Source organism: Scardinius erythrophthalmus, assembly GCF_964197995.2.
Source record: "Scardinius erythrophthalmus genome assembly, chromosome: 5".
NCBI classification, from domain to species: Eukaryota; Metazoa; Chordata; class Actinopteri; order Cypriniformes; family Leuciscidae; genus Scardinius; species Scardinius erythrophthalmus.
This window is the reverse complement of record NC_138225.1, coordinates 22,886,291-22,909,300: the sequence shown is the minus strand read 5'-3', so window position 1 is coordinate 22,909,300 and position 23,010 is coordinate 22,886,291. Positions and strand designations below refer to the sequence as shown.

The 23,010-nt window shown below is 38.5% G+C and overlaps 1 protein-coding gene across 6 annotated transcripts in view; it reads left to right on the top strand.

Annotated features, from left to right (window-relative positions):
• The first annotated feature begins 458 nt into the window (after positions 1 to 458).
• The window catches only part of garnl3 (GTPase activating Rap/RanGAP domain like 3), a 71,976-nt gene continuing 49,424 nt past the window's right edge, over positions 459 to 23,010 (top strand). For 3 of the 6 annotated variants that reach the window (XM_081367167.1, XM_081367166.1, XM_081367165.1), the window contains exon 1: positions 459 to 680. In XM_081367167.1, the coding sequence (XP_081223293.1) occupies positions 580 to 680 (101 nt within the window). In that variant the 5' untranslated portion in view covers positions 459 to 579. Of the gene's footprint in view, positions 681 to 22,470; positions 22,796 to 23,010 lie in introns of those variants that run through there. The other 3 variants (XM_081367169.1, XM_081367170.1, XM_081367168.1) reach the window with 1 other exon arrangement.

Sequence of the window (23,010 nt, the reverse complement as noted above, 5' to 3'; positions counted from 1 at the left end):
TGACACCCTGAGTGAGTTCTTCGGAATAGAATGTAATCTATGACACAATGGTAATGGTTTATTAATTAATAAAGAAAGAAAAACAGTGTCTCACTAATTATACTGTTCTCGGAAAAATTACAGAGCGTAATGTAGGCTACGTTCATTTGAGAGTCGCCGCCCCACAAGATTTCATGTATTTTCTTCTTCCATTCTTCTGGGTAGACATTAGGACCGCGCAGACTCTACGGCTGGAGCGTTATATTACTCCAGCATACATGCCCTAAACAACGGGGAACTGGGGGATCGACCCGGAGATTATCTAACCGACGACTTTTTGCACTTTCGATCCAAAGGAACCGGTGTGGATGGAGTTTACGAATCCCTTTACTCAACCCGCACGTTTTACCCACTTGAATCATATCTTCTCTGGCCACAGAAAGTGTGTGGCTCACTTTTTGGTTTTCCCGTGGAGGAGGACCCTCTGTTGATTCCTCTGTGCGCCCTCTCGGTTCTCCATTCGCCAGACGCGGAGCAGAGCCGCATCACCATCATCATCAGCGCTCGCGCTGCCTCTGTGTGCCCTGCTATCCCACCACCATGAATTCGGATATTAACATGTACTTGGGGCGAGAGAAAACGGGGATCATGCGAAAGAGAGCCCTGCTCCTCAGGAAGGGCTGCAGTTTCGAAATAACGAGGTGAGTTGATATGGGGAAGGGGGTTTTATGTGGGGAGTGGGTATTTTTTAGAGCACCGCATCATCCGGTTACAGGATGGTGGGATTGTAAATTATCACAGCAGTGTGTAGGGCATCTGAGATAGACATGTTTTACTCAAGTGTGTGGGTTTAGACTAGCTTTCAGGGGGCTTTGGCATAGACCAGCAGCATATTAAAGTGTCTTAAGGCTGTCGCTAGGGATCTCAGAGTCAACAAAGCTTTATTGGCATGATTGTCAGCATATATTACCAAAGCATATGCAACATTCAAATTTTTGCAATAGACAGAAAATACAATAACAGATAAATAAATAAGATTAGAAATAAAAAAGGGGAAAATAGAATATAATGGAAATTGACATATGGATGTGTCTGTGTGTGTGTGTGTGTGTGTGTGTGTTTATATATATATATATATAATGTTATTTGTATTCTCTGTTATTGTATTTTCTGTTTATTGTAAAAAAATTGAATGCTGCATATGCTTTGGCAATATATGCTGACAATCATGCCAATAGCCTAAATACATATATACATACACACATTTCTTGAGAGTTTAGACACAAGCCATGGTCCATTAAACGCTGAGACATGAGCCTCTAACGGCAATAACCCACTTTTTCCATCGGGATTCCCCATGAACAGTCTTGAGGAGATCCGGGTTTTCTGTTTGCAAAACAGAAGATGTACCCAGAGAGCTAAGGCTTGAAAATGATTCCTTCCTATAAATGCACATCTCGAGTATCGACCCGTTGCTCTTGTATTTGCAAGAGTATTGTGTTTTCAATGTTGTTTTCCATTTATGTCAGTGAAAGTGAAAGGATGATAGCAGCGTAAAAGCTCATGCTCAGTAATGGTTCTGCATCAGTGTCAGACACACCAACACAAGCACTGGTGGTTAAGCACATGAATGTAGTGTGTCTGTGTTTGTGTCAGAAATGCAGAGATAGCCTACATGAAGGAGAGAGGTCACACCCCATTTTGGCCTATCTCCTGTGTTGGAACCATCATAGTGTAGACTGCAGTATTATGCTGAGACAATACTGTATTGCCTATTTCTACTGAATCTTAAGGTCATTTTGAAATGAGAGACCCTGTATGCACAGTAGCCTAATACAAGTTGAATATACAGGGTGGGCCATTTATATGGATACACCGTAATAACATGGGAATGGTTGGTGATATTAAAGTCCTGTTTGTGGCACATTAGTATATGTGAGGGGGCAAACTCCTCAAGATGGGTTGTGACCATGACATATACTAATGTGCCACAAACAGGACTTTAATATCACCAACCATTCCCATGTTATTACGGTGTATTCATATAAATGGCCCACCCTGTATATGCAACTCTGCATTGGTCTTTCATTAAGTTGCTCTTTGTCAAATAAAAATTTACCACATTACTGTCTCCATATTACATGTTATTATAATTGATTAGTAGGCTTATAATAAGGGGTGTGCATGAGCGGTATTGACAAAAAATAATAATGATGAACAGATGATATTTTGGTATACTTTGTCAGGTTTAGGACTACCGTGGACAGTTGACTCCTAAAGTTTTTGTTATTCATCATATTCTGCATGGTGGTCAGTTTGCAGCAGTGACAGAAATTACATTTTCCAATAAGTCTAAATAGATTTTAACCTTTTATCTGCATTTTTACCTTTATAAGAGCAATTTTTCTTACCTAATTAAATGTAATTTATTATGTCAACTTATTACATTTAATCAATACATTCAATTAGAATAATAAGACACTATATGGCCGTTACCAATTAAATGAAATCAGTATCAACAAAATCTGTCTTTGCAATGCATGGAAACAGAAGCTGCATCTGAAGTGGCATTTAAATGTATTTACACAGACTCGTTAATTCAGCTCAGAGGTGACATGAATGCATTTAACCTGCTGTTACAAATGCATAAATAATGTTTTGATGTTTTAAAAAATAAAACATTGATGATATATGAAATTATTTTAAACCTGAAAAATACTTTAAATATGAAACCAAAACTGCCAGTAGGTGGCGGCAAGTCACTGTTAATGAGCGAATAATTGAGTCATTAATTCAACCGATTCGTTAAAATGGACTGATTCATCCAGGAATGAAATAACTCTGCTGGTTAAATAATTATGCAAGTATGTGGTGACAAATTGAATCCTTGAAACATTCATTCCAAAACAATTCATTCAAATCACGTATTCATGCAGGAACAAAACAAGGGACTGCCTTTATGAACAAGTCATTGAATCATTTACTCAACCGAGTTGTTCAACAACACTGAGTCTTTCATAACTAAACAAATGACTGGCTGCATCCGAATAAGCATACTTCCCTACCATGTAGTAAGCAAAAAATAGTATGTGAAAAGAGTAGATGACTAGCCTAGAAATCTAGACGCACCCTAGCGGCAGCAAAATTTATTTTGCTTCCAGGGTAGTCTAGCAACTCTCCGTTGACTTTCGAGCTGGAAAAAACAAACTCTGGTCAGGCCAATCACATCGTGTATAGAGTCCGTGGGCGGGCTTAACATAATGATGACAGAGTTGTGACAGTTCCGTGTGAATTCCCTGCTACTTGAAAACAAAGAATGGCTGATGACGAACAGCAATCTTTCGAATCAGCTTTGGCCGCGACTCTGGAGGACTTGGAGTTAAGCTTTTCTTTGAGAAAAGAACAAAGAACGGCACTTAAGTCATTCTTAAGAAAGGAAGATGTGTTCGTAGTTTTGCCGGCCAGATATGGCAAAAGTTGAATCTATCAACTAACGTTAGCTCCGCTGTTGGGAAAACGCTCTGGTTGAAGCGCTGTCCTATTGCGTGCCAAAGGGAATGTGGTGGTGTGAAAGACCACCGTTAATCCCGCCTCTCGGATTGAGCCGTGTCTATGGTGAGTTGCCAGACCTAACATCTTGATGTAGGTCTGGCTTGCCAGGCTAGTAGATGACAATGATCTACTCTTCCGGCAACATTCTGAAGTGCTCATCCAATAGGCACTTTACTATCCCATGAGGCCACGGGAGAGGATTTGTGAATGGCAGTGAACCGAACTGACGTTGATAAGTCACATGACAATGACAACATAGGACACACATTCATATATAGAACACACATTTTAATGTTTTTATTCAGAAAAGTACCTGCGATTTTGAATGTCATTGAGTCAATTATTCAAGAGAGAAACTCATGTGTATTGCTCAGATATGCAATGGCTGCTTCTACTGTAGTTAGTCTGGCTACATTTTGAATTATTTTAGTTTGTGGTTCAAAATTAGTCAAACTGGCAATAATGTGTCTAAAATGTAAATATTAACGTATTGTATGTTGCAGTTGAACCATTACAAAAATCAACTGCAGAGAGTGCATCAAGAATGATATTGGTCTGAATATATCAGCTGTGATTGAAGCACTTGCAGGTAATTAGTTACACAAAAACAAAGTCTGTAAAGTGTGAGTCTGTAAGTCTGTAAATTTCTATAAAAGCTACACAAATCCCTTCCCATATAAACCACAAATTACTTGCTCCCCAAACAAGCAGCAAATTACTCCTGCGGACAGACTTACTGTGTTCAGACAAGGGCATTGATGAGGAGGAGAATGCATCAGCCCCTAACGACATGTAGGCGAGAGGCTCACTGCTTTCATTTTATTCCTCCATAATGTTTTATCATGAAGACAGCTTTTTCTCAAGTGGCAGAGTATAACATGATCATTCAATTGTTTTGAAGGCCACACACAAACAAACATGCACAGTGCTGTATGTCTCTTTACAAAGAATGTCTTGTGAAATGCAGTGAAATTGGTGAAGGCTGTTATAGTAACAAAATAGTGCTGTCCATTATGGAGTTCTATGGTACTGTGTATGTCTGTAATAGCTTTCTATTTAGCCTAATTTGGTACCTATTCATGCACCATTTATTTTGCTCTTGCTTATCTACTTTCTTTTGTAACCTCTCTGTCAGGAATCAGTTGTAAACACCTCTAATGGGACTTTAATTTCCTCAACATTATAAATCATTCAAGACACAAAGATACCTGTTGTTTATTCTTGTCTTTTTCAGTCGTTCAAAACAAACTAAAATAATAAAATGTAAGAAATTGAAAAGAATGAATTACAGACTCCCATCTATTTTTTTTTAAATAATGAATTATATTTAATTACAAGACATTGTATTACAGACATATAGAGCCACATTGTGACCATATAACGTATAGCGAAGCATTTTATAGCCAGTTGTTTCCTTTTCACTATAGAGAAAAGAGAACTAATGTATTCTTGTGAATTTGACAGTTGGTTTTGTCTTACCTACCTCCTTTGTATTGTCGCCATAAAAAAGCAGAAATAACAGTAGACTGCCAACGCTCTCCACATGACAATACAAGAAAGGATAGCTGCTAATGTAGTTAAACACAAATCTCCACATGCACAAACACGCCATAACTTTAACAAAAAAAATCTAACAATCAATCAATCAATCCTGAATTTCAGAAGTTACAAAGAATAATTATTGAAATACTTGTTAACACTTTATTTGACAGTGTCCTTGATGCACATCTTACATGTACTGTACTTACTACAGTAGCCTAATAACAATAGTATCAATGAATATTACTTATAATTACACTGTAACAAGGACACCCTAAAATAAAGTGTAACCAAATGTTCATGCCACATTTATGCCTTGATTTTAACCTGTCCTTCTGAATTTGAGCACTCATTGCTAAGCAATCTACAATTAATAAGTTATCAAACACAAGCCTGCCTCTCCCTGCATTCTGTAGTTATTACTGATGAGAGAATGGTGAACATAGAAATGAATGAGAAAGTTCATGGCACTATTTAAACTGTTAGGGTGGAGATGACACTATGACTCACACTGAGTTCATTTGTGTCTGAACGTGTGAATGTGTGTATGCTGAGCAGCTGAATACAAACTCATCCAGTAACATGAGCATGAGCCTGCGTATAATATCTCATGAATCTCATTTGAATCATTTGGATTGTGCCTGCAATTAGACTAAAGAAAAGACTAAAGTTCTGGCTATTTTCAGCCATCTCTCTCTTTCTCTCTTTGGCTTCTGAGCAGCCAGCCCTGCAGTTCGTACCAATCTGATAATACTAGCACTACAGCTAACACTAATCACTCTCAGCTGTGCGGTCTGCATGTGCTCGAGCACAACCTCCTCATTTGCAGAGAAAAATAGACGGAAATCAAGCAGAGGAATAAAAGAAAGAGTCCCGCTCTGATTACAGCCCTATGTAAACTTTCATTCCGAGCCCACATATGCTTCCATTTAAGGTTTAAAGACGCATACCTACACATTAGTGTTTTTCGCTCGAGAAAGCCTCACTAGGAAAGACTCTCTTCCCATTATAGCAACCCTGGAACGCACCCAGCATAGGATGGATGGAGCTTTTTGGAGTTTAGCCTTTTTAAAATACTGGTGGTTAGCTCCCCACCACAAGGGCATTCACACTGGGTGTGTGTAGCATAGATTTAGCGGTGTGGGTCTGTGTTAGGATGGCTATGGATCTTTAAATAGGTTAACATTAAGTTTTATAAGACTGATCAAAAAAGGGGGGAAAAAACAAGAAATGCAATCACTGGAGGAAGTGATGTACTGTATGTGTAATGCCCTCTGACATAGTGTTATATGAAGGTAGACCTATTTAATTTGACTGAACAGAGAAGTAAAGGAAATATTTTTCACATGTGAAGTTGATGACACTTTTATTGTTTATTTAAACAACGTTATGGGGTATATTAAAGTCCCCCTGTAGTCAATAATTTTATCCCTCAAAACTCCACCAAAATGATTTATTTAAACGTTTTTTTTTTCCTGTGAAAAAAAAAAATTCATGCCTTAAAATAGCTTGAATGCAACTCCACTCACGCCAGCTCACAGATTCACTTGGCCAACTTACTGAGGTAAACGCTGCGCAATGGTATCACTCTTTACAACGTCGGACACATAATGGTAATTAATATGATTAGCCTTTGAATTTACTATGTTATCAAACAGGTAATAATGTGTTGTTAATGTTACACAAACTATGTTCCCATTTGCCATCTCAGTCTGCCTTCTATCATCAGAAACTCTTTGAACAACTCAGAACGTCAGTGGAGAAAGGCATAGCTCACCATAACATTGCAATATACATCATACATCCGCTATATTGCTAAATCCACCCTATTTTTCATGTCAAGAAAAAAAATATATCGGAAAGGCATTTCTTGAGACTCCCCTGCTACAGTAGTTCGCTGTTAAAGGTGCTGTATGTAACTTTTTCACTGTACTAAAGCATAAAAATACCATAATATGTTTGCAGATATTAAGGAAACATGCTGAGTTCACATACTCGTTTCTCTGAAAAACACTTCAACAGCCAGTTATTTTACTTTGAAATGTGCATTCCGTGTTGGAATGTCTGTTTTTGTTTTGGTCTGTGTGATCTCGCCTACTGCCAGTTCATCCAAATCTCTATGAACAAGAGCATATTAAAACGCGGATAAATCAACTCAGCAACTTACTTAGGGCCCTATCTTGCACCCAGCGCAATTGACTTTGTATACCGACGCATGTATCATTCCTATTTTGCACCCGACGCACAGCGGACTTTTCCCTTGACAGACGCACGTCTGTAAATTAGGGAATGAACTTGAGCTCCAGCGGAGGTTCGGCGAAAAGAGGAGGCGTGTTCCGGCGCAAACGTTCCCTGGTGCTATTTTGCAGTTTCAGAAAACAATTCCACCACAGACCAGGAAAAACCTAGTCTAAAGTCAGTGGCGCGTTTTCATTGGCGCTTTCAGATGCTATTTTAAGGGCGCATAATGTAGCGTGTGCACAACGTGCATACACTTTGCTTCTCTCATCTGCACACAGACGTAGCAGTTGCCAATTTTGAAAACCATACATAATTACAAGGAAAAATATTCCACACAAGGGAAATCATTGTGGTGTTCATGAAGATGTGAAAAAATAGTAATAAATAGCTTACCATTGTTAGGGGTTAACAGTTTAGGAACCAAGGACCAGATGTTTGAAAGAAGACCCGGAGTCAGAATTATAAAAAAATTAGTTTTACTGAAGATAGTTTGCAGTTTCATCCGCAGAAGTCAGCTTCAAGACTCACACAGGAGTTCGTAGGCTACCCCGCTTACAGTTACAAAGATCACAGCAGTTATACCATTTCCAAGGTCTAAGCTACATCATTGCTTACTGGTTGAATGATTCTCATTGGCTAAGAAATAGATAAACATAGTAATTTTACACACATATACAGATAGACTGAAGCATATCTCCATAGATTATGCAGCTGACACTCGGACCCTGAAGTCAGGCACGTCGTGACCTTGGTTGTAGATTTGGGTTGCTGGGTGCCAGCATGTCCCGAACAACAACTCAGTCAATCTCCAATAATGCCAGTGGTTCCTTAACCTGTAACCAAGAAGACTAACACACACACCGACACACAGCTTTTCCAAGGTTGGATTTGGCCAGGCTCTAACTATAAACAGGAGTTTTGTCTCAAAACATCAAGATAACAAGTTCTTTTTCTCAAGGATATAGGACACTTTAGTCTGAATGGAAAATATAGGCTTTAACTGAGAAATGATCCCTTAAACTAAAGGCTTCAATGACCCCTATGTGTTTAAACATGTTGAAGACCTTTCTCAAACACAAAACCAGTCCCTATTTCATTTCTGGAAGCCAGGATAAATAGGCAAGCACTGTTACTGCATTCAGATATCAAATACAGACATTAAAAAGAATACATGAAAAGAACATTTCTGTAATCACACTGGTAACTTCTATAACAAAATAAAATCTCTAAGTAATTCAACCCATGTGATATTTAGAAGGAAAAATATTGATTAATACCTTGATTATAATCACTCATTACATATACATTGAAGCAGCAGTGGATTCCAATCCACCTCCTTCACCATTTACCAGCCCGCAAAGTTACTTGCGTTTCGCGTTTGATACTTGCGTTTCAGATCGTTAAAATGGGGCTCTAGTGTTTAAGTCTCCTTGGCTTTCATTCTCAATTGCGCTCGTTCCTGTTGCGTTCCTCAAACTGGCAACCCGCGTGGGCGTCAAGTCTGAGCAGGAGGAGGCGGGGGAAACAACAATCTTTTGAATTTGGACTGCAGTGCCTATTTGGACCACTAGCTGTCATTCTTACAGACTGCACCTTTAATGATATGCTTTTTGAGCAGATTTGAGCAGTCTTTTTTGAGTTTTTTTTTTCACTGCAGTTTGAAGGAGAAAATACTCAGCAATGGTGTTGACTTATGAATTTGGTTTGTCTTAAAGCACGATAAAAACACCAAATAGATATATAAACAGCGTTAAAAACTTGATTTTCACCACAGGGGGACTTATACAGAAATACAGGCTGGTGTGTTAGAGCAGGTCTGGAATGGGTCAAGGTTGAGCTCGTATCAGCTAGTCTATTTATGTATATAGTTTATCCAGTTTGCCCCATCTGGTGGTCAGTGACCATCACTTCTGATTATAAGATGTAAGTAATATAGCATGTTATATGTGCAATTAATATAAGTATATAGTCACATGATCTTTTTAAAATTTTCAGATACATAGTTTTAGAAAATTCAGACACATATTTTCCATTTCTGTTACATATTTAACTAATGGAAATTATCAACATTTCAGTATTTGTATACGGTATTTATATTTTCAGTATATTTCAAAAACATTTTTGTTGAAAAAGCCTACATTATTATCTACAGTAAGCAAAAAGTGACTGAGCGTGACGGGGGTCATTGGGTTGGAATAAAATAAATAAAAACTATGTGAGTCAGAGTACTAGCTGCTTTAAAGGGATAGTTCACCCCAAAAAATGTATTGTGTCATTTACTCACCCTCAAGTTGTTCCAAAACTGTATGAATTTCTAATTCTTCTGAACACAAAAGAAGATATTTTGAATAATATGAGTAACCAAACAGTTTATGGACCCCATTAAATTCCATAGTATGGAAAAAAGAAAATACTGGATGTCAATGGGGCCCATCAACTTTTTTGTAACTGACATTCTTCAAAATATCTTCTTTTGTGTTCAGCTGAAGAAAGAAAGTCATACAGAGTTTTTAACAACTTAAGGGTGAGTAAATTATGACAGAATTTTGATTTTTGGGTGAACTATCCCTTTAAATAATTTAAGATATTTTCTGTAATTCTTCCTAGTGTATATTTTATTGGATGGACACTCACAAAAATCTCAGAGCTTGCTGCCTTTGGATGCCTTCGCTTGCTGCCTTTCTTGACAGTAGTGGATTACCTTAGGAAAAGTTTAGATAGAGATACCTTTTTAATGCAACTAGTCAAAAGACATTGTAGATCACATTGCAAACGGTATCTGGTTCTGCAATAAACACATATTACCACTAGAGGACACTGTTGTCAAATATATGGAACCCTTTGGATTTTAAAGACCCAAGAACCAGGTCATTATTTGGCTGTACTTCCCCAAGTCAGTTGATATTTTCGGAGAGATTTGTACTTGACACAAAGCATTTCAACAAAAGAAAAAAGTACAAAAGAAAGGTAAATGGTCTGATGTTTACATCCCAATAGTCTTGTAGTAGCCTACCATATATGATACACAGATTGAGGCACAATACAAATGGTGGCTGGAAGTTTTGCTGTTAAGATCCAGCCTATAGTATTCCCTAAAGGGCATCCAGCCTATAGTATTCTCTAAAGGGTATGGAGCATTGGTTTAATATGATTAGTTTTGCACTCTCTTCATCCAACAGCATTATTATTAGGTTTAGATTAGATCACACTGATCATGCTGAGAATTTTGTTTAATGCATTTGCAAAAAAAGAAATTAAGGAATATTTGCTTTGGTACATTCTTCTTTCCTCAGGGAGAGTTTAGCCCTAACATCTGCCCTCAGTCTGATCTGCTCTAAAATGCCAACAGTTCACAGACTGGGCTCTGAAAATGTCACCCTGTCAGACCCACCATGACGAATGACCCCAGTCTTTATCATAAGGACATAACCTTTGTGCCACAGCTGCCCAGCTGCCGATATGTGCATTTATATGCATGCTCATGTTTGTGTCAAAGTCATGATTTTTCTATTCTACATACAAGTTTAAAAGGGAAAAGGTTGCTGTCCTGTCCTATCTGGTCAGAAATGCTCTTTTCTTGTCCTCGTGTTCTGTGTTCATTTAGAAAATTCTCTATTATTTCTTATGTTTTACTGGAAGTTGTTATGGCTACTGTTTCTCTCAAACTCCTATGAGATTTTAACAAAGCAAAGGGCACTCCTAATATAGCTTTAACACATTTTTTGATGTTTACAGTGTATAATAATACAATAATAATGATCAAACAAAACAAAACAATTTAGTTAAAACTTATGTAATCCACTTCAGCCAATAAAATTAAAATCTATTTACCATGTGCTTGACATTTTTGGAAACAAGGAAGTAAAGGATATGTTGGTCACATACTATCAAGGCTCCATAGTGAGGTCATTTTAGACATGAAAATACATATTCCATTTTTTTTGTAAATCATTGTACATCCAATACCGTCTACAATTTTTTTCTTTCTTTTTTTTACAGTATAATAGTCTTTTTGCTTGTGTTTTGGGTTGTAAGATTAGTACGTTTTATAGAAGACAGAGTGGAAAAGCTGTACCTTTTCCAGAAAGTATTGATGATAGTGACGGCAGTGCATCAGAAAATTAGGTTATAGTAAGTAAGGAAGACGATCGAAGAGGATAGAAGCAGTGAGGTTGATGGCAGAGATGAAGAAAATAAGTCATAGATTGTTGTGGAAGTCAGGGATTTTGGTACATTATCCTATGCCAGTTTTGAAGATGTGATCCAGACTACAAAGGTCAGATGCCCTTGGTCAGATGTCATTGCCTATTGGCCTCACCGCCAAAATGTATACGCAAAGAAAGAAGGCGTAACTTTTATTCTCGCTGTATTATTGTTGCCGCCAGCGCCGCCATGTCGTGGAGACGCTGTGTTTTTCGTTGCGAAAGCAAAAATATTTTGTTTGTCCTTCTAAAAGAGGACACAATTAGAAAACAGGTTAAGCTTTATTTACAACACTGTTCCAGAACAGTGCAACCAAAATATTCGACTGTGTGCTGCGCATTTTTCGGAGGCATGCTTACGCTCTGAAGTGGAACTTGTTCGTTGGGTGGTGTTTTTCTCACCGAGAAGTGAAATCTAATGCCATGCTTCCTAATGATATCTCCTAAGGGTAGCATGTACAGAGTGAACAGCAACGGTCCTAGTACTGAGCCTTGTGGTACGCCATACTAAACTTTTGATTGATAAGACATCTCTTCATTTACTGCTACAAACTGATAACGGTCAGGTAAGTATGATTTAAACCATTCACAATTCCACTAATGCCAACATCATTTTCGAGTCTATTTAAAAGAATGTTGTGGTCAGTTGTATCAAATGCAGCACTAAGATCGAGTAACACTAATAGAGAGATACAACCACGATCAGATGATAAGAGCAAATCATTTGTGACTCTAATAATTCTCATTACTGTGGTACGGTCTAAATCCTGACTGAAAATCCTCGCAGATACCATTTCTTTCTAAAAAAGAACATAGTTATAAGTCATTATAATCAGTAATTATGTCCCCAATGAAATAAAATCTTACCAATCTGATCCAGTCACGCTGGCTAAGTTGATCAATCAGCTTGGTCATCTGCATTTTCCGGATCAGGCTCGAATTGATAAGGTTGTACCGACATTATCACCTGTCATTATTGCTTTGGGAGCTGATGTTCCAAATTATGGTAAGGGGTGTGACATTTTTGTCACACGCTTAAAGGAACACTTCGACTTTTTGTGACTTTAGCTTAATCACCGTATCCCCCAGAGTTAGATAAGTCCATACATACCCTTTTCATCTCTGTGCATGCTATAAGTCTGTTTGACGCACCCACCGCTAGCCTAGCTTAGCACAAAGACTGGATCTAAATGGCTACAGCTAGCATACTAATCCCAGTAAGTGACAAAATAATGCCAACATTTTTATATTTACATGTTGTGATTTGTATAGTCACAGTGTGTACAAATAACAAGGTCATATGAGACACAGCCATTTTTTAAACGTTTCCTTTCTGCAAGAGGGGTTGGAGCGAAGGCCGTCTCCCTCCACCCTCAAAGTGTATGTTGCCTCTATTGCTGCACATCACCATGCAGTTGATGGAAAATCCGTGGGGAAGCACGACCTGATCGTCAGGTTCCTGAGGGGGCACTAGGAGACTGAATCCGCCTCACCCCCCTCTATACCCTCTTTGGACCTATCTCTGGTGCCGACAACACTGCAGAGACCTCCCTTTGAGCTATTGCAGGCAGCTGAGTTAAAAGTCCTGTCTATAAAAACAGTTCTCCTGCTTGCTTTGGCCCTTTCAGGACCAGGTGGTGAACCTGCAAGCGCTGCACCCGGAGGAGGCAGACCCAGCCCTGGCTTTTCTCTGTCCCGTCCGCGCTCTGTGCCTGTACGTGGATAGAACACAGAGCCTCAGGACCTCAGACCAGCTCTTTGTCTGTTACGGAGACCAGCAGAAGGGAAAGGCTGTCTCCAAGCAGAGGTTGGCCCACTGGATAGTGCAGTGGTTCTCAACCTCTCCTGCAGGGACCCCCTGACAGGCCATGTTTCTGTTTTAACCCTGAAATGGCACACCTGATTCAATTAATGAGTATAGGAAGAGTAGGAATTAGTCACTTAATCAATTAGTCAACTACTCATTAAGCCTTTAATTATTTGAATCAGGTGTGCCATTTCAGGGTTAAAACAGAAACATGGCCTGTCAGGGGGTCCCTGCAGGAGAGGTTGAGAACCACTGGGATAGTGGATGCCATCGTCTTGGCGTACCAATCCAAAGATGCACCATGCCCCATCGGGTTGCAAGCCCACTCCACTCGGAGTGTAGCTTCTTCCTGGGAGGTGGCACAGTGTGCCTCGCTGACAGATATCTGTAAAGCTGCGGGCTGGGCGAAACCAAACACGTTTGTTAGATTCTATAGCCTTCGTGTTGAACCAGTAGCTTCCCGTGTGCTCTCTACTCATAGAAGCTAGTCAAACCCTGTTGAGTTCCTCCACACCCCCCAGGCCTAGCACTCGTATGCATTGGTGGAACCTGTGCTAGGCTGGGTCCCATGTGTTTTGATCCCTTCGGTGATCTCATATGTGTATTCGTCCACGGTACGGCTCCCTGCAGCGCCCTTAGTAGAGCCCGCTCTGCTGTCTCTGACCGGTGTTGTCTCCTCCCTGCTATAGGTCGGAGCCACCTCAGTGACATTCCATATGTTGTACTGCCGGAAACGGCCAGTCCGTATGTGTAACTTCCACATGATACCTCCCTACTGGCATGATGTGGCCTCCACAGCATCTCCCTTTCCACTGAAATGGCACGCTTTCCCAGTGTTTCCAAGTCTGTCTGAGTGGGTCATTCAGAACAGCAGTGGACTTCCCTGGCCTAAGCCCTGTCCTATCTCCACCACAGAAACTGGAAGTTGGCGATCATGTTAATTGAGATCCCAATCAGTACGGTACGTCCGACTAATGTCGAACGGGACTGAACTGAAAGGGAACATGAGTCCCGTCGCCACCATTGCTGGACCACCGCTGGCCCCGGGCTCCACTCGGCTCCTCAGCGGAAAAACAAATATGTGATGCACCTTCTGCTCATTATATGCTTGCACTGCGAGGCAGAGCAGCTAATGCAATTGTCGCATGCCAATGTGCATTTGCTCGTTTTGTTACACTCAAAGTAGATTGGTCTTTCAAAGCGATCCCAATCAGTACGGTACATCCGACTCACGTCTCCGTTCCCTCCTTCAGGGAACGAGGGTTAAATATGTAACCGAGATGCTCTAAGTGAATGAAAACATCCTGCAAAGTTTTAAATCTGAAAGTGCACTGTATAGTCAAGTCAAGTCAAGTCATGTCACCTTCATTTATATAGCACTTTTAACTATATGGACTGTTTCAAAGCAGCTTTACAGTGATAATAGGAAATTAAAGTAACAGAGATTGTTTTGGCTTTACAGCAGCTCTAGAATAAAGTTATTGTCCAGCTAAAGTTATTTTTGATTGATTAACTTCCATTGCAAAGATCATTAGTTATTAACTTAGGGGCCGCTTACAAGACACCGTTCTAACAGAAAACCCTTAATGTGCTCCGGCCCGCTCATTCGCACAACAACAGTGTCTGGTGGCTCGAGAACTGAAACCTTGAAATAGGTTCCAAGGTGCAAGCCTTGAAGAAAATATATAAATATTAAGTATATAAAATTATTGTCTCTCAAAAGTAAGAGTCGATTAAATGAATCGTTTTTCAAACGTGTCCTAAGCCCTTTTGTTGTGACGTCAAGACGAAAAGTTAGCATATTGCACGCCCCTCTTATTGCGCGTGCAGACACCAGGGAAAACTTGAACCCCCTCAAACACTGCAGCTGATTCCTGTGGATACTGGATAGCATCATGTCGAGAAGACGCTGTGCTCTACAATGTGAAGGTAAAGCCAGATTTTTTTTCACTGCCCAAGGATGAGCATGTAAAGAGTTGTTAAAGTTCATCTTTACAACAATTCCACAGCAGTACAGCCTGAACCTTGTGCTGTGTTCCCGTCATTTTACTGATGACTGCTTCTTCAACTTAAATGCGTTCAATGGTGGATTTGCAAGCCGGTTGTTATTGAAAGATGGGTCATTACATGTACTAAGTGTCAAAAGCACAAGTATTGCAGAAACAATACACTTCCTTGTAGCAAAGATTTTCAGCCTCGCTTGGCATTTTGATTGTTCCCACATGTGCACCTAAAAAATTTTGGTAATTAGTTAGTCTGTAACGCGTTACACTGAACTAACAAATGGCGACAGACAGCAAGATTAATAAGATTACAGCACATTACTTATCAGACATTCTTAATCCGATTCTGCATGTACCATCGGCCTGAAGTGCCATAAACTACATTGACACTTACCATTGAGAAAGGTCCTTCTCCAGTCGTGTTTGCGAACTCGTTTCCTCGTCGGACTCTGGCTTGAATTGGTAAGGCAAAATTGATGCCATGTCTGTTTATACACTGTATAAAATTTTCAACACTTGACAAGCCGTAATCCAGTAATGGTGATGGGCGTTCCATCTCCGACAATCTCTGCATGCAGTATATACTACTGTCTGGGTCATCTGACCAATCACCGCAGATTAGCGTCAAGCAAAGGAGGGGTTTGGAAAAATTAATCGTTGAGCGAATCCTTTGGGAGTCGTTGAGCAATTAAGGTAAAAATAAATGCATATTATTAGACAATGAAAGTGTTTTTTGTCCTTGCATGCATGTAAAATTGTTGTTGGGGACTCCCAAAACAAAAATAGGAACCTTTCAAATGCCATAATAGTGGCACTTTAATAGAGTTTTTAATGTTTTTTTGAAACACTAAGACCTTTTTACTACTTTTCACTACTTTTCAGACAGTGAAAATGCATTTAAATGTGTGTGACATTTCAGACAATTTGCCAAAAAGAATTTACCCTAATAGGACAAAGTCAGTTATAAATGATGGCACCCTTAAAAAAGATCAAAGGTCAGATGTAGAAAACTAGTTCTGAAAAATTATTTTAGTCTTAAATATATGTAAAATATATAGTAATTATTTTTTACTAGCTGTGATTTCACTATAACTCCCATAGAGGGTTAGCCACTGTTAAACAAGTCACATTTACACTCAAATATCACCCCCTTATTGATATTTCTAAATTACTGGATAAATGTTGGTAACATATCATAACTAACTAAATTACGAAAGATTACAAATGAATGCTAAAACTTTTAGGCCTTTGATTATAATGCAATATTATTAGCATATTATTCCAAGGCTGTTTGATTGCTAATTATGCATTTAGATTGTTTTCTTCCAGTAAAAGGAAAGGGTCCTAATTAATTTTTGTAATGTTTTTATTGTGCTTTGTACAAATAGAAAATGTAAACATACATTAATATATGTGACCCTGGATCACAAAACCAGTCACATGTCGCACGGGTATATTTGTGGCAATAGCCAACAATACATTGGATGGGTCAAAATTATAAATTTTTTCTTTTATAGCAAAAATCTTTAAGATATTAAGTAAAGATCATGTTCCATGAAGATATTTTGTACATTTCCTACTGTAATTATATAAAACATGTATTTTTGTGAGTGAATGCAGCACAATCGCAAACATAAACGGACATAAACTTTAAAGGCGATTTTCTCAGTGTTTCGATTTTTTTGGACCCTCAAATTCCAGATTTTCAAAGTTGTATCTCAGACAAATATTGGCCTATCCTAACAAACCATACAATGGAAAGCTTATTTATTCTTATTTATATATGAGATGTATTATAAATCTCAATTTAAAAAAATGTACCCATGTGACTGGTTTTGTGGTCCAGGGTCACATATTATTATAAAATCAACCAATAATTAGATCGAAATAGTCGACATTTTTGTTAGAATTGATTCAGTTATTCTGTCTGTTTTCACCCAAAAATGAAAATTCTGTCACCAGTTCCCATGAAAGCCAGCATTTAGCAAATGTTTGGAATACTCAATATGGAAAGTGTTTTTGTTGATGGTGCAAAATGCTGGTTTTGTATAGCATGCTGTCAGTGAGTGTGCTTTACATCAAGGCTGATCTATGTGGGAAAAGATCGTGCTGTGCTTAAGTCTGTACTTGGCAAGGAAACACACAATATGTTCATGTGATTTTGGGCCCACTCGATCTTTGCTCTCCAAGGTGTGTGTGTGTGAGAGAGCAGAGGATCAGTGGTGTGGTATTACAGGATTATCTAACAACACATTTCTAGTTCTCAGGTATACAGACAACAACAAATACTCACAGAAGAATTCTGCCAGACAGTTATTTCTGTGTCGCACTATCGGCCTACTTTTATTTACAAAAAAAAAAAGAAAATCTTCTGATGGTCCACAACATTCATGATGGGAGCAGTGAATGGGTTTAAGTCAACTTACGAGGATCTTGTTGATGATGAGCAATGAGGATTTTAATAATGTTTTTGTCGTTTCAATGATTGACATCTTTACTTTTGCAAGGATTTCAACTTTGCCATTTTGAGCTTTTTTTCCTGCAACCCCCCAGAAGTCAAAGACTCACCCATGATCTGCTTAAAGTATCAGAACACCGAAAGGTAAGGGGGGGGGGGGGGGTTGTATTGATTGTATTGATTTATATTGGAAAATCCCATTCAGGGTTTTTTGGACACATTCTTTCACTTTAGCTGAGCAGATCTAATGTTTGAATGTTGCAGATGCATAGCTGATGCCAAGCAAGTCTCTGTGTATGAAAATACAAATTCAATTTGTATGCAAATAGAAATATAGTTTCAGAAAAATTTGTTTGTAAGGCATGGATCAGCATTGTGCCTGATAGTTACAAAGCAGCAAGAAGAACCAGGGATAGTTGTACTTGCCCAGCCATCTGATGTTTTTGGAAAGACCTGCAATTAGTACTTGTCTTCTGCAGGTTGTTGCTGCAAAGCATTTAAACTGATGTAAGATATCTTTTGGTTTATCAAAAGGATCCTATTTTACACAAAAGAGAACTGCCAAGGATCTTGCAGTAGTACATGATACATGTTGAGGCAGAATAGAAATGTTGGCTAGAAGCTTTGCTGTGGAGCTGATATTGCCTCAAGCTATGTGGGGGGAAATTGCTGCTTTATGTAGTTGTGTGATATTGTTTCATTTTATAATATAACAAAGTCTACAACTGTTATTCAAGGTCATAAACATTTTACTGTTAATGTTACACTGTGTAGTGTTTTACACTAACAATACTTAGAACTATTTATGACCTTTTTCCACCTTCTCTCTAATGGATTCTATGCACAACGACTGCCTACATACAGTATTTCCGCTAAAATCTCAGCTTCCAGTATATTCTCTCATAGCACAATTTTTCTGTCATATTTCTAAAAAACTGTCAGTATTTTATTATAATAGAGTGTATATATATTATATATAACATTGTAATATATTAAAACATGAGAAGCGTTTAATACCTTTAGCGAAAAGGTGGATCATTTCAATATTGCTTTGTCCTGTTGTGGGACAATTCTGCAATATATACATTTGTGTTTCATTTGTGTTTTTTTTTTTTTTTCACTCAAGATTTCTGTACCCTGCACTCCACCAGTAGTTGCAGTGGCCACTGAGGCTAAATACAGAAGCTATAGTGCTTATAGTAGATTCATAGAATTTCACGCTTCTGTGCCTCTAAGACTTCAACAGTATGTACAGTAAATGTGCTCATAGCATATGAAATGTACTCACAAACTATACTTACATTGCTGTCAATAACAACAACAGCCTCTTTGCAAAGTCTGAAACACTTTTTCTAACATTTCATTCTTTATTAAGAAAGTTTCGGCCAAGTTTCTGAATAGTGAACAGGTAGGCGTGTAATTGTAGGTGTGCAGGTGTATGTATTTGTTCAATTCAGTCATTGGATGTCAGAAAGTTGTGGAGACATTTTTCTACTGCCAATAAATATATGTTTTATATTCTGAAAGTATGTTTTTAGAGTTTCAAAACATTAGTTTTAAAGTGATTGATAGAGTGATTACATGTGCCCATTTAAAGTTTTTATGCAGTATAATAAACATGTTGTGAAGAGAATAATGTGTTTGCATGATCCACATTTCAGTGAGACAGATTTGTTTTTCAGCTTGCTCACAAGACTTTGAAAGTTTGATCTGCTTCAATATTCAATTGCTTCACTCTTCCTGACCACACATTCAAAGCATAGCTCTTTAACAAGGACACAACTACACAAACACAGTCCTGTCTAATGTGCTATTCAGCTGGAAGAGCCAATGTGAGATGAATGCTGTTGTTCTCTCTGTGATCGTGTGCTGAATTTTTCAAAGACTAGCTGTTTCTAATGTGACTACCCTGCACCTGTCTGTTGTTTATAGTCATTAGCATCTGGATTTTGCGTGTGCGACTTAAGTCGAAAAATGTCATTATGGTTTAGACTGTTGTGTAATATTTTTTTGTAACATGTATGCATGTGTGTTGTGAAGTGTGTGTGTGTGGGGGACCTGTATGTGATTACTGCACCTGTAATTTGAACTCTTTTGTTGACAATGAGGTGCTCAACCGCACATTTCATTTGGTGCTATAATACCCACAAGCCTCGAGACAAAAGAGTTTAGGTTACAAACACACACAAAAGCCTGTGCACACACACACACACACCTGAAAACAAACTATTCAGCACTCAAGCACCACATGCATGCTCAGCTAGATTTTATGTACAATTCTAAATATAAATGGTTTGATTTTTGCAGTTCTTTTATAACTTTACCTGTTTTCAGTGCTTTTTTCCCCAAGTGGATTGCATAAAGTCATTCAAATTCCTTTATAAATTGATTCATTTAATAATTAATTGTGTTGTCCTTACACTTAAAAATATCATCTCATAAAATGTCACATATAACACATCATTACCTCTTCCCAATCATCCCATTACTACCTGTGATGTCATCTGGGAGGGACTTGCATACCAGATACGCTGCTTATGTTACTTTTGTGTTGGAGTTTGTAACTGCAAGCCTCAGGCCTTGTCCACACTAATACGTTTTCGTTTGAAAACACATCTTTTTCTCTCCGTTTAAGCCTTCTGTCCAGCAACGCTCTCCAAAGTGGATACATTATTATTTAGAGGTATTTGACTTAAGTTTAGTCGTGTGACGCAAATTGAACCCATAGATATTCATGTTTATACCGGTATTGTGCCTATGTGCTTTCACTTTCACACAGTAGCTAAAATGTTACTTTGCACACTCTGCATCACAGTCCTGCAGCAAAACATGAGAGCAGTTGCGTTTTAGACCAAACATATAGTGGTGAGTGAGTGCGGCCTGGACGCATCAATGAATGGTGAGATATTTTGCTAAATAAAATGGTCCTATTACGTAATAACTTGATAATGTATTGTTCTGTCTGTATCATCTGAGCTTTTATGAGGGTTTACGCATGCGCTATAAGATTAATTTAGCATTTTACGACATTCAGTGTGGACAAGAAACTTTTGGAAACGCTAGTGTGGACAGAGAGCGAGAGCGGTTTGAAATGAACACTCTGTTTTCAAATCTATCCGGATTAATGTACTGTGCTGTTCTACTAGTAATAATTATGAAGAGCAATAAACAGTCTGAAATTAAATATCACTTCCTATTGCATATCTCAGGATTCTTATATCCCTCAATATACGCAAGTCTTTCTTTCTGTCTCGCTAACTCATTTAAACTATGTGTGACATCATCAGACAGTGAGGGTGAGTCAAGAGAGAGAGAGAGATTAAATGAGAAAAAAAGGTTATTGTGTGAACAATGACCTCATTGCACCCCTTACTTCTGTGCTAGACAGGAGGATTATGGATAGACAGTGGAAAAAAGAATGAAGGTTATGAGATCATAAGGGCAAAAAACACTGTCTAGAAACACATAAACAGCAGGAGGGATGCTTTTCATTAGTGGTTGCTGTTCTCAGTCCATTTTGTGAATGCAAAGTGCGTAGTGTCCTTGGAGACAGATGTCAAAACATGCACATATTCACATCTCACATGCATGCAAACACATATGGCTAATGCTCTGCCTTTTGAAATAAAACCCAGTGGAAAAATTATCCTCATTTGCATGGACTCAAAATGTGTTTGCATACAAAGCTGGTGACAACAGTTATTCATTTACATGATAAAGCAGCTGTAAGTCACAGCGACATTATTTAAAATCATGACATTATTTAAAATTGTGACATTATTTAAAATTGTGACATTATTTAAAATCATGCAAGTCGGAATCTTTCTAATGTAAATGAGTGTCATGAGGAGAAGTTGTCTAGCTCAACAGCATGATGATCTCGGGTACCGTTACATGCTGTTCAATGCACCATAGGCAGTGCCTGTAAATGCCCCAGAAATTATGTTGACAGCAAAACTAACAGACATGGAAGGACATTTTGCTAATAAAATGATGCTCGGTATTTCAGTGAATGCACTCAATTAATAATAATCTTTCACCCTTTAAATCACTTTGCCACAAAGGCAATTAAATATTCCAATTAAAATATTTCACCAAGTGTTTCTGTAGGCCTATGTAAAAGTGTGTGAGAGAGAGAGGGATGTGAGAAACTGGCATTGTCTGAACTACAGATGAATTGGTTAACTCCAAGATTCCACTTCAAGTAAAAAAATTAAATACAAAATACAAAAAAATAAGTATTTTAGTTTGTGTAAAATAAAATGTATATTTTACTTAACAGCAAAAGATAGCCTAGGCTTTCATGGTAAATTATTGTTAAAATTATGTTTTAATATGCCTAGGCTATATAAATTACCATATGAGTCGCCTTGGTATTTGAAGTAACTGCATGAACAATCACATTTATTTTGATTTTATTTTAAAAGTTTTTTGTTGCTGTTATTGTTGTTTGCATTTGATGCATAGCCTAGCATTAATTTGGTGTGGTGTGTTACCCTGATGATGTGTTGTGTCCGTCGCTGCTCATTTATGAGCTATAGGCTACTTCAATATTTTCTCGTCTTTTATCATTTTGCAACGGGTCTACTGCTGAGAGAATATGCGGTCGTTGACAAGCTCCCCACCTGACTTTCTCGGTCACGAGCACGGCGCTCCAGTCCAGGAGAATCTGTTTCTTGAATGTTCAGTTACGCGTGAGGTGTGTCCTGTGTGTCCATATGAATCTAACCACTGCGTCCATCAGGTGTATTGAAGAAAGCGACCGCCGACCGGCAGAAACGCGCTACTACCAATAGCCCACAAAAAGGCAGCGTATAGCCTAATGAAGGGATACAGCAGCACGCGCAGCTGTAGGGGAAATGATGGTTCCTAATCTGTCTCTTTGAAAGAGAAGAACAAGAAAAAAGGCGAGGGACAGTCGGAAGAACTTGGACTGCGGGAAAAAAATAACATCGCATGGGGCCATGAGCGCTGCAGACCCTGCAGCGAACAAACTGTTGAGTTTCAATCAACGGTAAATCATTCAGTTACTGTATTTCATGTTTATAAATATTGATATTTAAAAGGAGATATTCAATATCAGATGTTGGTTTGTGTGGGTTTTTATGACACAGTCATTGCAGCTGTATCAGGGGTTATAGCTTACTACTCAACACACATCTCATTTCAACGTGCAACAAGCGGCTCCCTTCCAGGAGTGATCATTCAACATATGAGATGCGGATATTG